We start from the raw sequence: 19,404 nt of genomic DNA on the forward strand, positions 1-19,404 counted from the left end.
AAAAAAAAGGAGTCAGGAAAGAGGGAGGGAAATCAGTGAGAGAGTTGATAAGAGAAATGAGAAGGGTCAGTGAGATGGATCAGACAGCACAGGCTGCATTTAGAGAGAGAGAGAAATAAAGGAGGGGGAAAGCATGACTGAGAATCAGAGGTGAGGTTAAGAAAAATAATGAGTCAGTGATAGAGAGAAGAAGAACGAAGGGTAATTACATGCGGAAAAAAAAGAGGCACCAACTTGGTTTTTCAGACGTCAGAGCTTATTATGTTGTTATGAGTCATGCTATTGACAGATACGCTTCTCTTTTTCAGTGATTTACTGCAAATGTTTGATTACATGACTTTAAGAGTGTTACTGAAGTTCCCCGCCACACACACACACACACACACATAAACTAAAGCACATACAGTTAAGCTAGCTCCATCCACATCAAAGTGTAGTTTGTAGTCCCCTTCTCTTCTAGTTTAATATTCCTGCTTTTTTTTTGGGGGGGGGGGGGGGGGGGGCAAGTTTCACTTCTACTTGTCACTGCCCATGCAGATATTTCAGTAGATATGACATGTTTTTTAAGATCCACACAAATACACAATATGCTCACATAATTACAGCAAAACAACAGCAACATCTCTTTCCAGAAATTGTTTTCCTGTTGGTCTAAATAATCCATTTAACATGCTGTCAGTAGTTTTCATGGGGAACTACAAAACTAGAAATGATTATTCTGAGCCACGTGAACAGTTTCTTTTACATTTAGTTAGTGTAATTTGTAAATTATGTGGGCACCACAAATTAAATTAACCTCTCATTTATTGGATTGCAATAGGAATCTGAGGAAAATATCTCAAATTCAGGGAAATAAATAACTGCAAAATTCCTTTCTTCTTTCTGCTTCTGAGAAGCCATTCTTTAAGCCCCACTTTTAAGTACTCCATTGAAACAGTGCAAAGTTTTCTATCATTAATACTGCCGTTTATATTTGTGTGTATTTATTGTGTGAATGTATCTATTTGTGAATCTGCATTTGCTCCCCTGCCATTTAATGTACCTCCATCATTGAGCTAGAGAAGAAAACAATGCATAGACATTAAGTCAACCTAACACTGACATAAATCTCAACAGCAACAGCAAGCATCGCTGCCAGCAGCATGAGCATCTCTAGCCAGCTAGGGGATATGCATGTGTTTGTCCAAACCAATAAAAGCCCACTTGGCCTCAGGAAGAGCTGGCAATGATTGTACTGTTATACAAGTGTGTCTCAGTGTGTATGTGTACATACAAATAGAAAGATCAGAGCTAAGTAGCAAAATACACAGGCCACCACCATTATACACACTGCCTTGGTTGTAAATTTGCTTCTGCATTGTGCATTTATAATTGGTATTTAAAGGTGGTAATTGAGGATTATTGATTTTTTAACAGACACGATGAATGACAGCTTACAAATCTGGCAAAGATTACAGTGCATGGTTGTGAGGTTATGTTGCAGTGCGGAAAGTCAGCTTCTAAATTCAGCCTGTTCAGATGACATTATTTTCTTTTTCTGCCATTTCCATTATGTCATTACCTCTAAAAAAAAAAAAAAAAAAAAAAGCCATCCCTTTACATCAAAGTGATGGGTTATATATTTATATAAAATGACTGAGACTGGACAGTCGCACAACATCTAGTGCGGGTACACAAGATGACTTTTAGTTTTATTTATGAAGTCATATGTACTCGTACATGCCCATTCTACAGTATTGGTCTGTTTGTGTTTTTGGCAAACTGATACACTGTACTTAATCAGATTGAGAAAATGTGATGAAGTATAGTAATTAGCCCATTTTGTATGAGTTCCCTCCAATGCTCAGGCCCTGCTCTACTATATAAATGTCATATTAGTGTGTTGTTAGGTGGTGGCCAGGCAATGAGATGGCATCACTATCTATCATCTCTAGAATAATTTTCAAGTTTTGAGGCTATGAATTAAGTGAAATTAGAATAAGATGCTTTTATAAGCTGTTATAGGTGCAATTATGCACTTCTAACACCTATAAATGTAATTCTGGCTCATTAAGTAGTTGCCAGGCAGTCTGAGGGCATCGCAATGTATCATCTATATCATAACTTATACACTGTACTTAATCAGATTGATAAAATGTGATGAAGTATAGTAATTAGCCCATTTTTATGAGTTCCCTACAATGCTCAGGCCCTGCTCTACTATATAAATGTCACATTAGTTTGTTGTTAGGTGGCTGTTAGGCAACATGATGATATCATGAAATCTGATATAGATAAAAACCTTTGGGGGCCTAAGATGTACCTGTACTCCTGATTGCATAGTTTGCAAACAAGCAAACAGACACCAATTTGGTGTATTAATAAGAGATAGCTACAAGTAAATTATGTTTCTCACGGGGTCTCATTGAGCTCTAGCTTACACGGTAAGCTTGTATGCATCGGCCTCTAGACGTTAGTGTATGCATTTGTATGCAATTTTGATTCACCTCAAACACCTCAGTGCATGTTGTCTTTTGTTTATCTGTTATTTACTGTGTCTATGTGCGCCTCTATTTCCTGTGATGTGTATGTATGTGACTCCTGTTTCCTCATCATCATATGCCGCTATCAGTGTACATCTGTGTCTTGAAGATTCGGCTTAAGTCACTGTGTTAAGTCATACTCGGCTGCTTTCCATGCCTTCATTTCCACAAACCAGATCAAATTCATTGTCCCTCATTGTTCAAGTGTATTAACTGGAAGCGACATGATTAAAAATGGATTGCATCTCTCTTTGCTCTCCCACTCATTTTCATTCACCAAATATGACCCTTCGTTCTTAGGAAAATGAGATTTGGAAGAGCAAACACGCATGCACCGCAACTTCCTTCCTCTCCTTCACCGCTGAACTCGCTCACCCTGTGTGTCATTTATCTATAATGACTTTGTGAATAGTGTCACAGAGCGTTCCCCTCTCTCACCACGCAGCTATCCAGTCAGTCACTCACTTAGCCTAACCCAATCAAGTGGCTTTTAATGAACTTCAAACAAGTGTTATCGCCCAGTTCAACGTGCGCTATGCTTCACTCCCCTCCCTACCTCCATCCATGAGGGGGCTCACCTTATCTGCGCTCCCTCCTTTTACTGCCTTTCCCTGTGCCTCTTTGACATGCTAAAGCTCCTCCTGTCACATACGCTTAATGTTTTTTGGTTTTGTTTTTTGCCGTTGCTCTGTTCTTTTGTTGTTCTTCTCCCTTATTTTACCGATTTTGCCGTCTCTCTCTATCCACTACCCTTCAGAGAAAACATGAAACATTTTTGAGTACTTCAGGAAGGGCTGTTCATTCATTTCATTTTCTCTCTTTACCCTGCTTTGCCACCCATTTCACCTTCTAACTTTTGCTTGTCAGTCACTTTCCTGTTCTCTTGATGATGCTTTTTGTTTCAGGCAACCTCTCTGGTCTTTGTCTTTCCTTTTCTGTCCATCTCTTCCCCTCTCCTCACCTGCTCTCTTTTTCTCCTCTTCGTCTTTCAGGCGAGTCATAGGTGCTCTATATTTAACCAGCTGCTCACACCTGAATTGATTGGCTGTTATTTTAGACCTCCAATTGCTAAGTGACTTGCACCTCTTGCTCTTTCCCTTTATCGGTTATTTAGTCTTACCTCGTTACTAGAAGTATCACCAATATCACTAGACCCTAGATTTTGAAAAGGCAATGTACAAATACAAACAAAGAGCTCAAATCCTATAAGTGTCTTTTTGTTACATCATTAATGCTCCTCTCATGTGGATAATGACATCAGAGTACCTATTGACCTTCACTCAGTGAATGCGAGCAGGCCATGGGCCTGTAGGAAACACAACTGACCTCAGCTCAACAGAAAATATAGCAAATAAAAGCACTAAACACTGAAAACATACTGAAGTGGCAGTGTCATTAAATTAAACTGTTTGTGAAGTACTGTTAGGTGGGACCTGATAAATGAAGAGTGTTCATTTTCAGTACGCTGTGTGTCAGTCGGGTTTTAGGAAATGTCCTGGTGCAAGCAGCAAACCTTCTGTACTGTCTTTCAAAAGATTAAACTGATTGAAATTGTTTGTCTCATTATATTAATAGCATCAAAAATGTACAGGTGTGTGCAAGAACCAAGACAACATACTTGTCTTGCAAGAGCTCAGGGCTGCATTTGGCACCAACGATGATGACATTTTATGGTAGACTGTAACAAATTACTGGGAGTAAATCAAGAGAACCTCTAGGCTTAAAAAACTGAGCCAATGTAGAACGTGCCAAAAACTACAGTTCTTTTGGGGCGCACTTTATTCTGGCTTCAAAAGCAGCCCCTGTAGACTCTCTTGTTAAAATGCCCAACTTTACATTAAAAAGCATGGCTACGAAAAATGATTTTGCTCTCTATGGATAGCTAGCCTCTTCTTAAAACCCTTAAACACCAAGTATGCTGTGTCCCATAGTGCTGGTTGGTTCCTGAATCACCCACGTTAATGAGTTGAATCTTTCTACTGAATCTTGAATCACGAATCCTTGGTGTCCAGTAACTCGGATCATATGAGCCCTCTGACTTGCTGCTGCTAAGTACAAAAGGCAAGTGAGTGAGAGCAGACAGCGAGACTTACCGGAAACACAGCTGACTCCGGGTCACTGACTTCACTCCAGTCAGTGATTTGAGTAAATAATGAGTTAAATATTCCAATGAATAAGTATTTAAATACACTCGTGTTCTTTATGTGGTTGACTCAAGTGACTCAAGTGAACCGGGTTGCATTACTGAATGTCTCACATTATCCCGAGTCCATAAAAGCATCAAAATAACCAAATTTACCGTAATTACGTCATGTTTTATCCTGTCGAAAAAAATTCAAATGGTTTCTGAAAGATGAGAAATTGCGCTTCATATGACAAACTGCACTTCTAATAACACTGAGACCATAGATCAGAATGATTCAGATGTATTCTGCACAAAGTACACAAAAAATACACAAAATCTTACTTAAGTTAAAGCTCAACAGTGATAAGGCAGGATCTCTTGTGGTGAAATGTTTTAATTACAGTTTTGCATTAGACCCACTGACCCACCTTCCTTGTCTCACTTTGCCTCCAGGGGTGTCCCCAGTTGCTGCCTGCAGAAAGGATACTAGTGCCTGTCAATGTGGTGAAGCCCATCACCCTACGGGCTAAAAACCTCCCTCAGCCGCAGTCTGGACAGAGGGGTTACGAGTGTTTGCTCACCATCCAAGGGAACGAGCACCGGGTTCCTGCCCTGCGCTTCAACAGCTCCTCAGTGCAGTGTCAAAACACATCGGTGAGAAGAGTCTGTGTGTGGGTGTCTGTGTTTTCAGTGTCTCAATCAGTGTGACATATCATCCTTGACCACCACCCACCTACACGCCAGCACAATCTCTGTAAAGAGGCCCCATGTCTACAAAGTTTTTCTATAAAAGTTAGATTACCTATAAAAGATGTTTTTGCAATCTCTCTCCCTCACATACAGCACATGCACACACTGATTCCAGCTGAGGGATTTTTGGTCTTCCAGCTAGACAGGTGGTAGATGAGATAAGTGCCTAACTTTGTCTCTAGTTGCAGTGATTCTCCATTCACTGACTGAATAATGCATTGACAGGAACGAAGGATGAGCATGAAAAAAGGCTTTATGCTGGTCTTGATGCTAATCGTCTGTTGATACAATAACATCCCATCTTCCTGTCTATCTTCATCACTCTAAGTGTGTATGTCAGTAAAGATGTCTGTGGGATTTGTGTGCATAATCACTGCACATTCCAAATATTGTACTTTGATTGAGCTGTGAAGGAGGGAAACTGTAATTTAGCAGAAAATTATGATTCCGGCACCAACCCTCCATTCTGCTAGTGTTACAGAACCAAATGAAAAATGATCTCTCAGTGCTCACTGACGTGTATAGAGTGTGTTTGTGGATTTAACGTATGTGTGTTTGAGTTCGTGTGGGTATTTAACTGTGCATATGTGTGTACATGTGCACAGCAACTTGTTGAGGATGGATTATTGCATTTAAAAAAAAAGTATTGTGATAGCAGAGGCTTTTTCAAACTTAGACAGTTAAAAAACTTTGTATCTCTCATTCGCTTTCCCCATCTCTCTTCTTTCCCTCTCTGGTTGCTATGGTGATAGTATTTCTATGATGGGATGGAGATGAGCAGTCTTCCCGTGGAGCTGACCGTCATCTGGAACGGAGATTTCAGCATCGACAACCCCGCCCACAACAAAGGTAAGCACGCACAGATGCATGAGCATCTGTGTAATTAACCACACACATGTGAATACATGCACACGTACAGACAGACAGACACACACACACACACACACACACACACACACAGATGTCAGCTCTTCTATATTTCTCATAGTATAGAAAAACATATTTACTTTACAGTCTCTTAGAAACTCACTTAAACACACACATGCACGCACACATACACGCAAACTCTAAAGCTGCTGCCTCCCCATTGTTGCCCTTGGAGCCCATCTCCATGGCAACAGGCGGGTGGTGTGCTGAGGTGCAGCATCCATTCCCTGATGTTGCCATGTAGTGGTTAACTTTACCACATTTTCTCATATGCTTTTGTTTTGTTTCCCCGTCCACCCCCATCCCTCCTGCCCACCCCCCGCATCGTTCTCTTTTTTTGTCTGTCTGTCCTGCACATCACTGTTGTCTTTTTGTCCATTTTAAATTCTCTAAATTCAATTTTCTTACTCCCTTTCAAACATAATGTTCCCAATTCTCCTGTTTCTCTTATTTTGTCTGTTGACGCCTCTCTGTGATTTTGGCTATCTTTCAGTCTCTGTCACCACTGCCTCTCTGCTTTATTTTATTTATGTCATTCAGTGTGCTTCACAGACATAAATTTCAGTTCAGCCAAAATCATTATAGTCATAAATGAGAGTATTCCTATCTATAGCAATTTGTATTTCATGATATGGCTCTGTTCTCTGTCCCAGAGGTGGGAAGAACAGCTGCAAGACCACAATTACAGAACAAAAGAGACATCAGTGACAACAAATTTGACATTGAGTTAAGTTACAAAGTGGCTTGCAGATGCTCAGTAACTGTGGGCAGGTTAAAGCAACTTACAAAGCATATCCTGAGATTGGATGTTTAGATGGCTATCACGTGAGCCGTCAGTTGATGTGTGCTGGCACTGAGCTCAGCTGTTGTACTATGACTGCAGCTGAACTTGCCTTTGGGGTCTGTCTGAGCTAACACTACGCTGCCCTCCAAAAGTATTTGAACAGTGAGGCCAAACCCTTTATTTTTGCTGTAGACTGAAAACATTTGGGTTTGGAATCAAAAAAATCAATATGAGACAAAAGATCAACATCTCAGCCACTCATTTTGAATGTGAGCAAAAATGTTGGAACAGATAAAATAAATTAAAATGAATAAGACAATGTTTAGTTGCAAATCCTTTGCAAGTCTGAACTGTATATCAGATGTAAATATTTGGAAATAAAAGCTGAGATGTTGATCTTTAGACTCATATTGATTTTTTTTTTTTTTTTTTTTATGGCAAACCCAAATATTTTCAGTCTACAGCAAAAATAAAGGGATTGGCCTCATTGTATCAATACTTTTGGAGTGTATGTCAATCATAAATCATAGTAAAGAAAGCTAATTTATTATTCCTGTCTGGATATATAGAGAGCAAGGCAGTATATTCTATTTCTCTTTCTTTCTTTGTTTTTTCTGTCAAACCCTTCATCCTCTCATTGTATATCAGCATCGGCTTTTTAAGAATTCAGGATTCAGCTGCTGAGCTTGATTCAGTTTGGCCACTGACAATCCACTGCTTTAAGTGATTCATGCTGGGGCAGGAAAAAAAAAAAAAAACAGCAGCATGCTGGGGGTTGTACTTCTCTGACAAGAAAACAGCTTATTTTAACCAAAGGCAGTGGAGTCAGGCATAAGAAGCATGTTGTTAAAATGTGTATTATATGCCAAAATGACACTGTGCTGTAAGGCAAAGTTTGTAGAGTGTTTGTGTGTGTTTCTGGTTGTGTGCATCTGAGTCAACTGTGGTCTACAAAACATATCCTTAAGCATAACTGCAGAATCAAAGAAGCAATAGAAGTTAGAGATGCTTGAGACTCCCCCACTACACTCTTCCCTCCTTTGTTTGCTTGTGGAGGAAGAGGTTTATAGGGCATTTTTTTTTTTTTTTTTTGATGGGCAGACCACATGTAAATTTCATGGCAATTAAAAAGAAAATGGCTGGTCTGTTGCCATGGAGATGATATGTTAAATGTGTGGTGTGTGAGAAGTGGCAGGAGGCAGTAGTAGGAAACTCAGGGAGGCTGGGCGGGATGCAGAGGGAGTATGTAGAGATGATGATGGAGCGATAATGAGACAAATATGTCAACAAATGTCTATCATAATACTCAGTTTGTGTTCTTTTGCATGTTCAAGCAGCTTTGTATAGATGTTGAGTGATTTGTGGAAACCACAAAACAGTTTCTTGTGTGTTTTTTGAAGTCTTTTGTTACTTCATTTGATTTTTGCCCAGAATAAATTTAGCTGCGTTTGGAGTTCCATCGTCATTTGTAAAAAGCTTGCTGACTTTTCTCCATTCTTTCTCCCATCTGTCATTGCCTTCTTTCCTCCCGCCCGCACAGTCCATCTTTATAAGTGTGACGCCCAGCGTGGAAGCTGTGGTCTGTGTCTGAAAGCGGACCCACTGTTTGGGTGCGTCTGGTGTAAAGGAGAGAACCGCTGCACCCTCAAGCAACACTGCGCCAATGAGAACACGTGGCTAGAGCACAACGGTATCAACAGCAAGTGCACCCACCCACGGATCACCAAGGTGAGACACATGCATTAGTGTCCGCATATGTTCACACACTTTACACATTAGCACTTATATAGATCAATCAATCCAGCTATTATTGTAAAAACTTTTTGCCTCAAAGGCCATACATACACACCTTAATTATAGTGCACTCGTGGGAACATAGTTATACTCATCACCTCGCTGACAGTGTGACAGTCAATCATCCCAACATAATGGTGGAGGCTGTGAGTCATTATCAGCTATTCAGTCTGACACCATTTGTGAAGAAGGATATGTTTTACACCTTTTTGTACTGCAGCAACACATCACATGAGAAAAAAAGTTTCAATGATAATGGCACACTAGAATCACAGTTACAGTTGTCATGCAATTTAGCATTTTAGATGTCTTTTCTCCAAACTGTAGGGGGACAGTGGTTATTTTTTTTGCCAATGTTATCTCCTCTCATACTTTAAATGTCAGCATACAAATACGCATAGAGATCTAGATAGACAAATCATCCACAGTCTTGCTAGTTATCAATCAACTGCACAGATGTTCAGGTGAATCCCTACTTAACCCAGCACCGTGTGAGGTAAATAGACTTGACCTGTGCAAGACATATAAAAAGGGCAAAAGCAGAAGTGATAAGGGTCAGCAAGATGAAGGATAATGGGTCATAAAGGAAAGATGGATGGAAAGCTGCCAGATGAAGGAAGAGGAGGGTGGATTTGGGGGTTACTTGAAAGAGAGGCAGTGATGGATGGCTAGACTGAGCCAGAAAAGAATCGCATGAAGCTGAATGACTGAAAAGAGTCTCCCCTTTTACCCCTGTCCACTTTTCCAGTGATGGATATAAAGGTCCACTCTGCATCCTTTTCTCGGGGAGGAGAGTCGGGGGCAGATGATGACTGACTGCGGATAAAACATAGAACAGATAAAAGAGACAGAGAGGGGAATCCCCTTTGCTGTCCCGGAGAGTGATACGGGCAGAGGGTGGGAAGAGGCATACGGAAATAGAATCTGTCCCTATATCATCCTGCATGTAGCAGCATTCAAGTAACTGCCTGACCACAAGGTCGAGGTCTGGCTGCTTACTCATGAGATGTTAACCTGGCGGATTACAACAGGATTGTCCAATTACCCCAGAATAGTTTCTAAATGAAGGAGAACAGGAGAGGGAAATAAGAAACTAGGGACATAGATGTCTCCAAAAGGCGGCTTATTGTAATTACTTGACCCTCTCATCCTCTCACAGATAACCCAGATTATTGCGATTATTTTTATCCAGGCAAAATCAAATCAACTCTTAAAAAAAAAGTGATGTCATGATAGTAATACCCTACCCCCCCCACCCACACCCTTTCCACTTATTAAAGAGTCTGGATCAGTCAGTTGCGCTCTATCATTCCACTTCTCTAATGTTTGTCTTCTCCCAGAGCAGTGGATTTATTCTTGGAGATGGGCCTGTATTTCTCCTTACATCCCTGAGGCTGCAGCAGGGACATATTGAACCCTTCTCACGTCCCCCATAAAAACTGTCAGTGGGTGAGGAGTGAGGACTTTCCCAAGACAACCCAGGCCCTAATGCATTCTAATACGCTTCATTATAATGACATCTCCCATCAACAATGAGAGGGTGAGACTCACATAGAAAGATGAAAAGTGAAAAGGAGAGAGAGAGAGGGAGAAGTGATTAAGTGTTTGCCTCTACCCAACCGTCAATTATCTTGTCAAAGTCACAAATCTAATCAACGCCTCATTGCGTCTCTCCTCTTCGCTCTCTCTTCTCTCTCTTGGTATCTTTTGCCTCTTCCTTCCCCTTCTCTGCTTCCCGTAAAGTCCTTCTCCCTCTCCATATTTGCTAATAAATTGAGAGCCACAAGGCATTGTATGCAATCTTTTTAATTGCATGTATTGTAACCCTGTTCCCAGAAGGCTCTGTTTTTTCATTAAGATATCAGCAGGGAACCTTATTAATCAGAGACATTGAAGCATACGATAACGATATCTCCCACATGACAGTCACAGGACTTGTGTTGTGCATGACCTGGCTTGAGATTGCCTGCGTTTATTTGATTGGTGAGTTCAGTACTCAAACAGTCAAATTAAATGCTTTTGACATGCTTGCGGTAGCGCCATACGGAAAGTCATGCTATAGGATTCAGTGGCTTCAAGCTATGAGATGAAGGCAAACACAGTCACACAGCACTCTACCTGTGAGCACCACAGGGGTTCACACTGCCAACTTTACACTGTGCAGAGAAATAACAGTCACCATTAAAGCTGGGCTCCTGCCTGCAGCATGAAGCCTAGAGGACTTTTATTTGGCAGAGACAGATAGGCACAGGCTACTCTGTGTCCGTCTCTTACATCCATCCATCTGGATGGGCCTGATGATGTGTACTCACACGTACACTGACTGGCCAAAAAGTAATTGTGTGAGTAAAGTGCTGATAGATGTTGGAACCACCTCATCAACAATGAGAGATGTTACTGATAAATCAAAGGACATTGTGATTACTGCAAAGATGTCACCTGATGCCAGGATATAAGTTAATCTTATGAAATATATGACAGTGGATCTCAGTGTATACCAGATAGAGAAATGACAGTTGTTGACCCTGAGTCTTGACCCTTTACCAGTCATTGCAGCTGCCCCATTCCCCATGTTATATACAGTTATTATATACAGTAGAGCGTGAATTTAAGAACTTATCCACAAGGACCTTAAAAACCTCATGTTTTGTGTGTGTGTGTGTGTGTGTGTGTGTGTGTGTGTGTTGCCATGGACTAAATATCAGAAACATATTAGCCTGACTACTAACAGTCTATTGCCTAACCAATCTACCATTTGAAACACCCTGTTGATACTATTTTATTGCACTACCACTACTTTATAACATGAAATTCTGTGCAGTGTTCTGGTTCATTCAAATTCCACATTATTTGACATGCCTAATTGTTCATTTAAGATAAGCCTGAAATAAAGTTTTAATTTAAAATAATGGCCTCTAAAGCTAATTACACAGATTTAGATAAAGAATGGACAAGGTTGTACAGTTGATAGAAAGCTAATGGAAATATCAAATGAGAGCTGTAGTATGTCCGTTATATATGAATTAACATACTACTTAACTAAACTAACAGCTAAACTAAAAATAATGTCCATAATCATCATTTCCAACAGATCACCCCTCTGCGGGGTCCTAGGGAAGGTGGCACACTTGTGACTATCCGTGGTGAGAACCTGGGACTGGACTTCAGGGAGATTCAGGGTAATGTGAAGGTGGCTGAAGTGGACTGCACCCCCATACGTGAAGGCTACATCCCCGCTGAACAGTAAGTCACATATCACCAAATGCCCAGTTAAAAACACTGATATGACTAAATATTAAATAACACAGCCTCACATAGTCATTCTCAACTCAAGAACATCCATTTAAAGCTGCAGTGCCAAACCTTTGACCTCCTGGTAATGAGTGTAACCACACACACATTGTTGGTGGTTGCCTATAATGAGGAAAAGCCATTCTAATGGTATCCATGTTTGTCCTCACCCTCCGGCTTCTTCTGTTTTTACACTGTAATCCTTCTCTGAATGGATGAAAGGATCAACAAATTTTTTATTGCTCTTGAGCTTCTTTTACAATAGGCTCCCCCTAGTTTCCATATCCTAATCTGTTGAATGTGTTTGTTTGACTCTTCTGTTCTGGCACACCAATCAATGGTGATTGAAGTAACATAGAGATAGACTACAGCTCTCCATACTATGAAAACCACATCCACTGGAGGGACCCCACAACATTCAAGATAGGTCTGAAAAGTTAACACAATGTTTTAGCTGCTGTCATTAGCTAAGGATTTGCAAAAGTTGTAACAATAATCATGGCTTTCTGATTTATCCACATTCATAATACAACTTGCACACTGTCAGTGCTTTAGCTTAACTTACAGAAACTTAGTAGCCTAAAACTGGGCTACTAAGTCTTTCGGCTGCTCCTTTATTCACAAGGGCATGCCACAGCGGACGGATCCACATATTTGATTTGGCACAGATATTTACACCAGATGCCATTCCTGGCACAACCCTTCCACGGAGCTGTGGGTCCTTCATGCGTTAGGTGAATAGTAAACTACTACAGTATGGAGGAGCCTAAAACTAATCTTTGTATATTTGGCTTATCAGTAACAAAATGGACACATTGACATTATGGGTATCAGGGCGCCACAGTTTTCCTGAGCTCATGTTTTATTGCAGGCGGTATGTTCATTTAACTCTCAGTTTTTAGCTCTGAGGTCTGTATCCTATTTGTAGTTCAGCCCACCACTCAGAGGCTTTTATGCATTTATCATTTTCTAGCTAGCAGACAGAACTGACAACGTGCAAAACAAAGTTAGTGGAGAGCCATGAATTCCTTTTCCTGGGTGGGAATTAGTTGCACTCTGTCTTTACCAGAGTGAAGGCTGCAAGAGGTAAAGTGGTTGCATAAGAGATATGATCCCAAAAATCACAGATAATCTAATGACAAATTGGCATAATCTTCTGACCAGCAGAATGCACAGTATATGAATGTAAATTAATTTAAAGTCACAGCAGTGCACTTGTACAGTAGGTGCAATGCTGTGGGTAACAGAGCACAGTTCCTGCCTCTGTATTTCACAGGAGCACACACAACTCCGATAATCATTTTAGAAAATTCAGGAGGTTACATTTAGGTGACATATGGGTTTAATCCAGAGGTTTGGCTCCTTTCAGGTGCCGTTTGTAAAATTATTTAAAACTAGTTTAAAGTTGGCTTATCAACAGACCCCGTGCTTCTTCTGCTAAGAAAGAAAGTTGTGTGCCAGCACTTTCTAAGCAAATGCTGACCCAGCAGAAGAGGTAGCTGCATTTGAGGTCATATGTAAAAGGAGAGAGACTTTTTCCTTTCTCTCCTACAAGTTGGCAGTGCAGAGGAGGTGAAGCTGTTGGCAAATAATGCGTTATTTTATCAAGCTTTAAGATAGGTTTAGGTACTAAATCCATTAAATAATCTGCTTAGCATTTCCTAGCTAGGCCAACTGGTATATTACAAGAAACTTCAATTACCTGTGTTTCTTTATCTAACATATTCCACAATTATGGCAATGTTTGTTTCCAGGATTGTGTGTGAGATGGGTAAAGCCGAGATGAGCCAATATACCGGGAATGTGCAGGTCTGTGTCGGGCAGTGCACCTCTGATTTCATGGCAAAATCATCCAAGTACTACTACTTTGTGGTGAGTTTGTTTTCATTTCAACACTTTTTCCTACATCATATGTATAGTTTTCAAACTTTCAAAAAAGTGATTTGGTGGTTAAAAATACATAGAAATGTTTTCTTCTATTATCAAAAAGGCAACTATACTGCATGTGTCACCCTCGGCATGTTAGCACCTTGCTTGTAGCTGATCAGTGTTCTCACATACTGTGTTAATACTGTATGTACATGTTGCTTATTTGGCTGTGTTCCGAGAGAGTCTCCTCCTCAGCATTTCTGCCTTGCACGTATCAGCAGTGAGACATGACTGACAGTTACTAATAAGAACAAAAAGAAGAAAAAGAAATGTGGATGGTTATAAAAAATAAAAAAAGTAATAAATAAAATGTAACAGTCACACATAAAAACACACATTGCACCCTTGCTGTGTGTGTGTCTGTGTTTTTTTTTTTTTCTTTACATTCACTCTGTGTATAATTATTCTTGCAAACTCTCAGTTTCTGAAATAAATTAGCAGTTGTTGCCATTATATATGTATTTTATGCTGTGTTATCACTTTTACTGCTATCCATTAATGGGTGCTGGCCAAGGTTTATTTCTCAATGGGCTCCCTGCACAGGATTATAGGATGTTAGGTCTAGATGTCACACTACACAGCAGGCTAAGGCTGAGATTATAAGAACACCAAATGGACTGAAGGAGGATTTGCTTTATGCTCAGCCTCCACTGGACTGCATCAGCTGCTGCTGCAACTTTAATAAGTTTTTCATCATAGCGTACTGTATGTTAAGTGGAATAAGTGAGTGCAGGTTAAAGTATCATGCTGTGCAAAAGTCTTGAGCCACCACTAATTTCTTTATATTTTGCTTTTAAGGAGCCAGACTTTTCTTTTTTTTTGTTTTTTTTTTTTTAAACCTGACCATTTTCAGAGGAATCTTTTGTAGCACGTTAATCATCCCAAACACACTGCCATTGCAGTAAAAGTATACTTGGATAGAAAAACACACAATAGAACGCTATCATGGATTGGCCTCCCCAGAGGCCGAACATCAACATTATTTATTTATTATATGCTGATCAACCTTTATCCTTTATATTTAAATCAGTTTGGGGCTTTTAGTGTTTTTGAGAGATATAAATTCAGTTTTATACATCACATTTTATTCGTTTACCTAGATTTCTGCCTCTGATTGACTTTTGACATTTAAACCTCTGACTTTTTTTTTTTTTTTTAAACCAGATTCCAAGAATTGCCAGCCTCAAGCCAAACCGTGGACCAGTCTCTGGGGGAACTATTGTCAACATTACAGGCAGCCACTTTGATGCTGGGAGCAATGTGTCAGTCATGTTCAAGGACCAGCCATGCACTTATCTGAGGTTAGTTGGAACAAGCTGGCGCTGACCCTGTCAATCACACTTTAATGGTCAATTAAAAGGTCAGGTAAAACTACTGTTTGTCAAACTACAGGGAGGAAACCTCTCTGACATCTCAAGATTAGCTTGCTTTCACACATAAAGGAGGAACTTTGATATAAGAAACCAAAGAGTTCTTAGTATTACTACATTACTATACTACATCATGAGTAGTCACAGGCCTGACTGCACCCATTGCTGAAAGAGACCTTGAGATACCTGTAATGTTTTGAGACTGGACCTTGCACAGATGTTGACAAAATCTGCACAAAGATGGATGAACATTAACCCTGCCAATGCACAAACTGCCTTTGTGGTCATCCCTGCCACAGTAGCAGGCTCCAGGACTACATTTGACCAGTTACACTAATGCAGATGATAAATACCTTGGGGACACAAATTGTACTGGCTAGGCCATGGTACAAACCAGTTTTTAAATTCTGAAGATTCAAACTTTTTTATTTAGTTTTTAGGACAAATAGTGTAGCATAAATGAAGACATAGCATTAATGTAATCAATTAAATTCCAAGTTTAGTTTAGTGTCTATTTAACTAACCATTCAACTGTCTTAAATATTATTACGTTGATTTCAGTATTGGCATCATTCAGTAGTCTGCATCACAAAGGATAATCACTAGATAGACTCCTGTGGATCCTTACAATATAAAGTACCACTGTACTGATTGCTCCTCTTGTCTGTTGCAGTATACCACTGGCATAACAGTACATGGAACTAATGTTTCATCTTTTCTCTTTAGGAGGGGCGGCCAGTGGCTTACTTGCCGAACCCACGCTTCCCTACATGGCATTGGAAATGTGTCTGTGTCTGTGAGTATAGATAAGGCCCACCTTCAGAAAGACCTGCAGTTTGAATATGTGGAAGACCCCACCATCACCAAGATAGAGCCCGAGTGGAGCATCTACAGGTATGTTAGAAGAACATTTCAATCAGTTTACATTTTCAACAGAAGTCTGCATGTTACTCACTGCTGAGAGATGTCAACAGGGTGGTATGCATCATCTGGATGGAAATATCTCAGCAAAACAGGTTATTGTAAGATCCTTGTCAGAAGGAAAATTAAAAAGTTTAATCATCTACTGCCATATAAAACAAAATTTACAGCATGCGAATTTTGCATTTGGTGCGTGAAGCAATGAATAAATAATTTAAATCATCTTTCTTTCTTTCTCGCTCTCTCTCTTTCAGTGGATATACTCCAGTCACAGTGACAGGCACTAACCTGGACATCATTCAAACACCACTCGTCAGAGCCAAATACAATGGTCACGAGACACTCAATGTAAGTGAATGCAGATGCAATGTGCATCATAAAACAACCACCTTCTGGTTGATTGTGGTTGAAAAAAATAGTCCAAAACAGGGTACCTGGAGAAAGTGTGTGTGTGTGTGTGTGTGTGTGTGTGTTCAAACGTGATGCATTGTTTCCACTGTTCACAGTTAGGTCCATGCTTGTGCAACTTTTATTTCAGAAAGTGTTTCTTAATTGTAGACTTTGACAGTGATATGCCTGCCTCTTTGGGAGTTGATGAGTGTTTTCATTTTTTTAAAGAATAAAAATACCCTTTTGATTAAATGTGAACGTCTGCACTTCATTTAAATCCTAATTGTTTGATTATTAAATATCTGCTGTGGTGGTGTACTGAGGCAAATTACAAAAACTGTTATTGTCCAAATACTTATTGATCTAATTCACTGTAATTATGTTTTACCTTTTATTAATGTGGTCCAGAAAAAAAGTGAAGTGGGTAATTTAAATTAACACAATAAATGCTGAACTAGACCTCCCAAATATAGTCAGCCGTGAAATTTATTTTTGTCCAGAGCATTACTAAATTATTCACTGCCACTTTTAGGCCTAGGAAAAAAATTCAAAGACACCACACTGGAAAACAAACAGGTTGTAACTGAGAAGGGAATAATGTAATTCATCACCATGCCTGTGTAACACATAGGAAGTTTTGATATTGAACTAGAAACTACACTGATTAGCCCTTTTACCCAGGAGAGGAGAGGTAATGTCATGCTCGGGTCTCTGTGATCTCTGAAATAAAAGGGAGTAACAAAAGGTAGTAATGCTATCTTCCTCGGCCCATTTGAGCATGACCTGGCACCACATTTAACATCTGTGCCTAGATGTGCCTCTTCTAGGCACTGTGTCTCAAGTGTCTTAGTGTGCCACTATATATATTTTGCCCCATATTCACTGCCTGAATCTGACACAGCTCAGATCTGAATGAGAAGGAGTCAGGAATGGACATCCAAAGCATTTGTCCATAGAGCAGAGTTTTTGTTACTTCTTTCTTTTTTCCCCCCATTACCTTCCTGTACCAGTGCGTGATCCCTGTCAAGGATGCCCTTGCAGGATTTGTCAGTTTGATGTTCAAAGAGCCAATTAGGGTGACAGGCAATAGTTTGAATGACTGCATGGCAGAGGTTACTGTGAACATGTGAAATGTCTGTGAATTAAACAGAAATGTCTGTGAAGGCGACCTGTGCCGGGCGTTGATTTATCAGTGCCCTGACAGACGGAGAGCAATGAAAATGTTAAGGTGATGCTGGAAGGTGGGCATTGCATGCCAGCAGCGCGTCAAACTGTCATTGTTTTTGAAACTAGTTTTGACAACAAATGAAGAATTTAAATAGAGTCGCATGTCAAATGAGAAACCACAGCAAAGACAAGATGAAGAAAAAAAAAAAACCATGAGCGGGACACAAAAAGATGTGAGGCACTGTAATTGAGCAAAAAAGTGGTATCGAGAAAGATGACTGAGGAAATAAGAATTTGTAAAAGAGGGAAGAAAAGATCACAGAGAGGAATAACAGGATGGGATAAAGAAGTGATGAGAGGCTTGGGGGGGGCTCTTTGTGGAGGGTAAAAAAGGGATGGTAAGACTTAGTTATCACTCCTGAATCTTCACACATCAAAGCGTGATTGCGGTGAGACTGCACACGCTCTCTAACTGCACCTCATTTGGTGGCTCCCTTTGAGGAAAATACAACAGGTTCTTCTTTGCACTTTTTTTGAAATGGAGGAGCTTCCAGTTTCAATTGTGTCTCCAGTGGGTTTAGTGAAATATACAAGTGTGACATAAAAGGCTGACACTGATGACTTTTGACAGTACGGCTTGGCACATTTAACACTGGTGAAAAGAGAGTGAGCTGATTGGAACACAGGAAGGCAATTTGGGTATGATGCATACTGTAATTAAACCATAAGAAGTTTGTGAATGAATAATGTATATATTTGTATAAATGCAGTCATTTGCTGAAGATAAATTCATTTATCTGTTTCTTTGTGTGTCAGTTGTGCCAGGTACTAAGTCCTACAACAATGCTGTGCCAGGCTCCAGAGTTGCCCATCAGCCTAGCCAGACACCAAGAAGTACCTGAAAGACCTGATGAGTTTGGCTTTAAATTGGATGATGTGCAGGCTCTGATGGCACTCAACAACACCAACTTTATCTACTTCCCCAATCCGGAATTTGAACCACTTAGTCCATCAGGAGTCCTGGAGCTTAAACCAGGATCGCCCATTATACTGAAAGTATGAAGCTAGAGATCACTCACTCACATTTACATTTATCTAACTTTGCACAACGAATGTATAGATATCAATATTTGACCTTTCTTTCTCTAACCCTTCCATTTTGACACTAAAAGCAATGAATATGCATGGATATCTTTTTGCAGGGTCGGAATTTCCTCCCACCGACCAATAGTGGAAATGGAAAGCTAAACTACACCGTTCTGATTGGAGAGAAACCCTGCATTTTAACAGTGTCAGAGAACCAGCTCCTCTGCGAGTCACCCAACTTGATTGGCCGGCACAAGGTCCTGGTGAGTGACATAGCACATGTCACAAAGTCAAGACGGATAGAAAGACAGACACATGACGGAGAGGCAGGCAGTGGTGAAGGTGGCC

The 19,404-nt window shown here is 40.2% G+C and overlaps 1 protein-coding gene across 2 annotated transcripts in view; it reads left to right on the plus strand.

The window, feature by feature from the left end:
• Positions 1–19,404, plus strand: part of plxna4 (plexin A4) — a 243,784-nt gene that overhangs the window by 172,433 nt on the left and 51,947 nt on the right. For both annotated transcript variants that reach the window (XM_030720671.1, XM_030720670.1), the window contains exons 10-19: positions 5,101–5,301; positions 6,150–6,246; positions 8,649–8,836; positions 11,994–12,145; positions 13,948–14,065; positions 15,287–15,423; positions 16,219–16,386; positions 16,668–16,761; positions 18,787–19,026; positions 19,173–19,319. In XM_030720671.1, the coding sequence (XP_030576531.1) occupies positions 5,101–5,301; positions 6,150–6,246; positions 8,649–8,836; positions 11,994–12,145; positions 13,948–14,065; positions 15,287–15,423; positions 16,219–16,386; positions 16,668–16,761; positions 18,787–19,026; positions 19,173–19,319 (1,542 nt within the window). The remainder of the gene's footprint in view (positions 1–5,100; positions 5,302–6,149; positions 6,247–8,648; positions 8,837–11,993; positions 12,146–13,947; positions 14,066–15,286; positions 15,424–16,218; positions 16,387–16,667; positions 16,762–18,786; positions 19,027–19,172; positions 19,320–19,404) is intronic.

Source organism: Archocentrus centrarchus, chromosome 23, assembly GCF_007364275.1.
Source record: "Archocentrus centrarchus isolate MPI-CPG fArcCen1 chromosome 23, fArcCen1, whole genome shotgun sequence".
Classification (NCBI taxonomy): domain Eukaryota; kingdom Metazoa; phylum Chordata; class Actinopteri; order Cichliformes; family Cichlidae; genus Archocentrus; species Archocentrus centrarchus.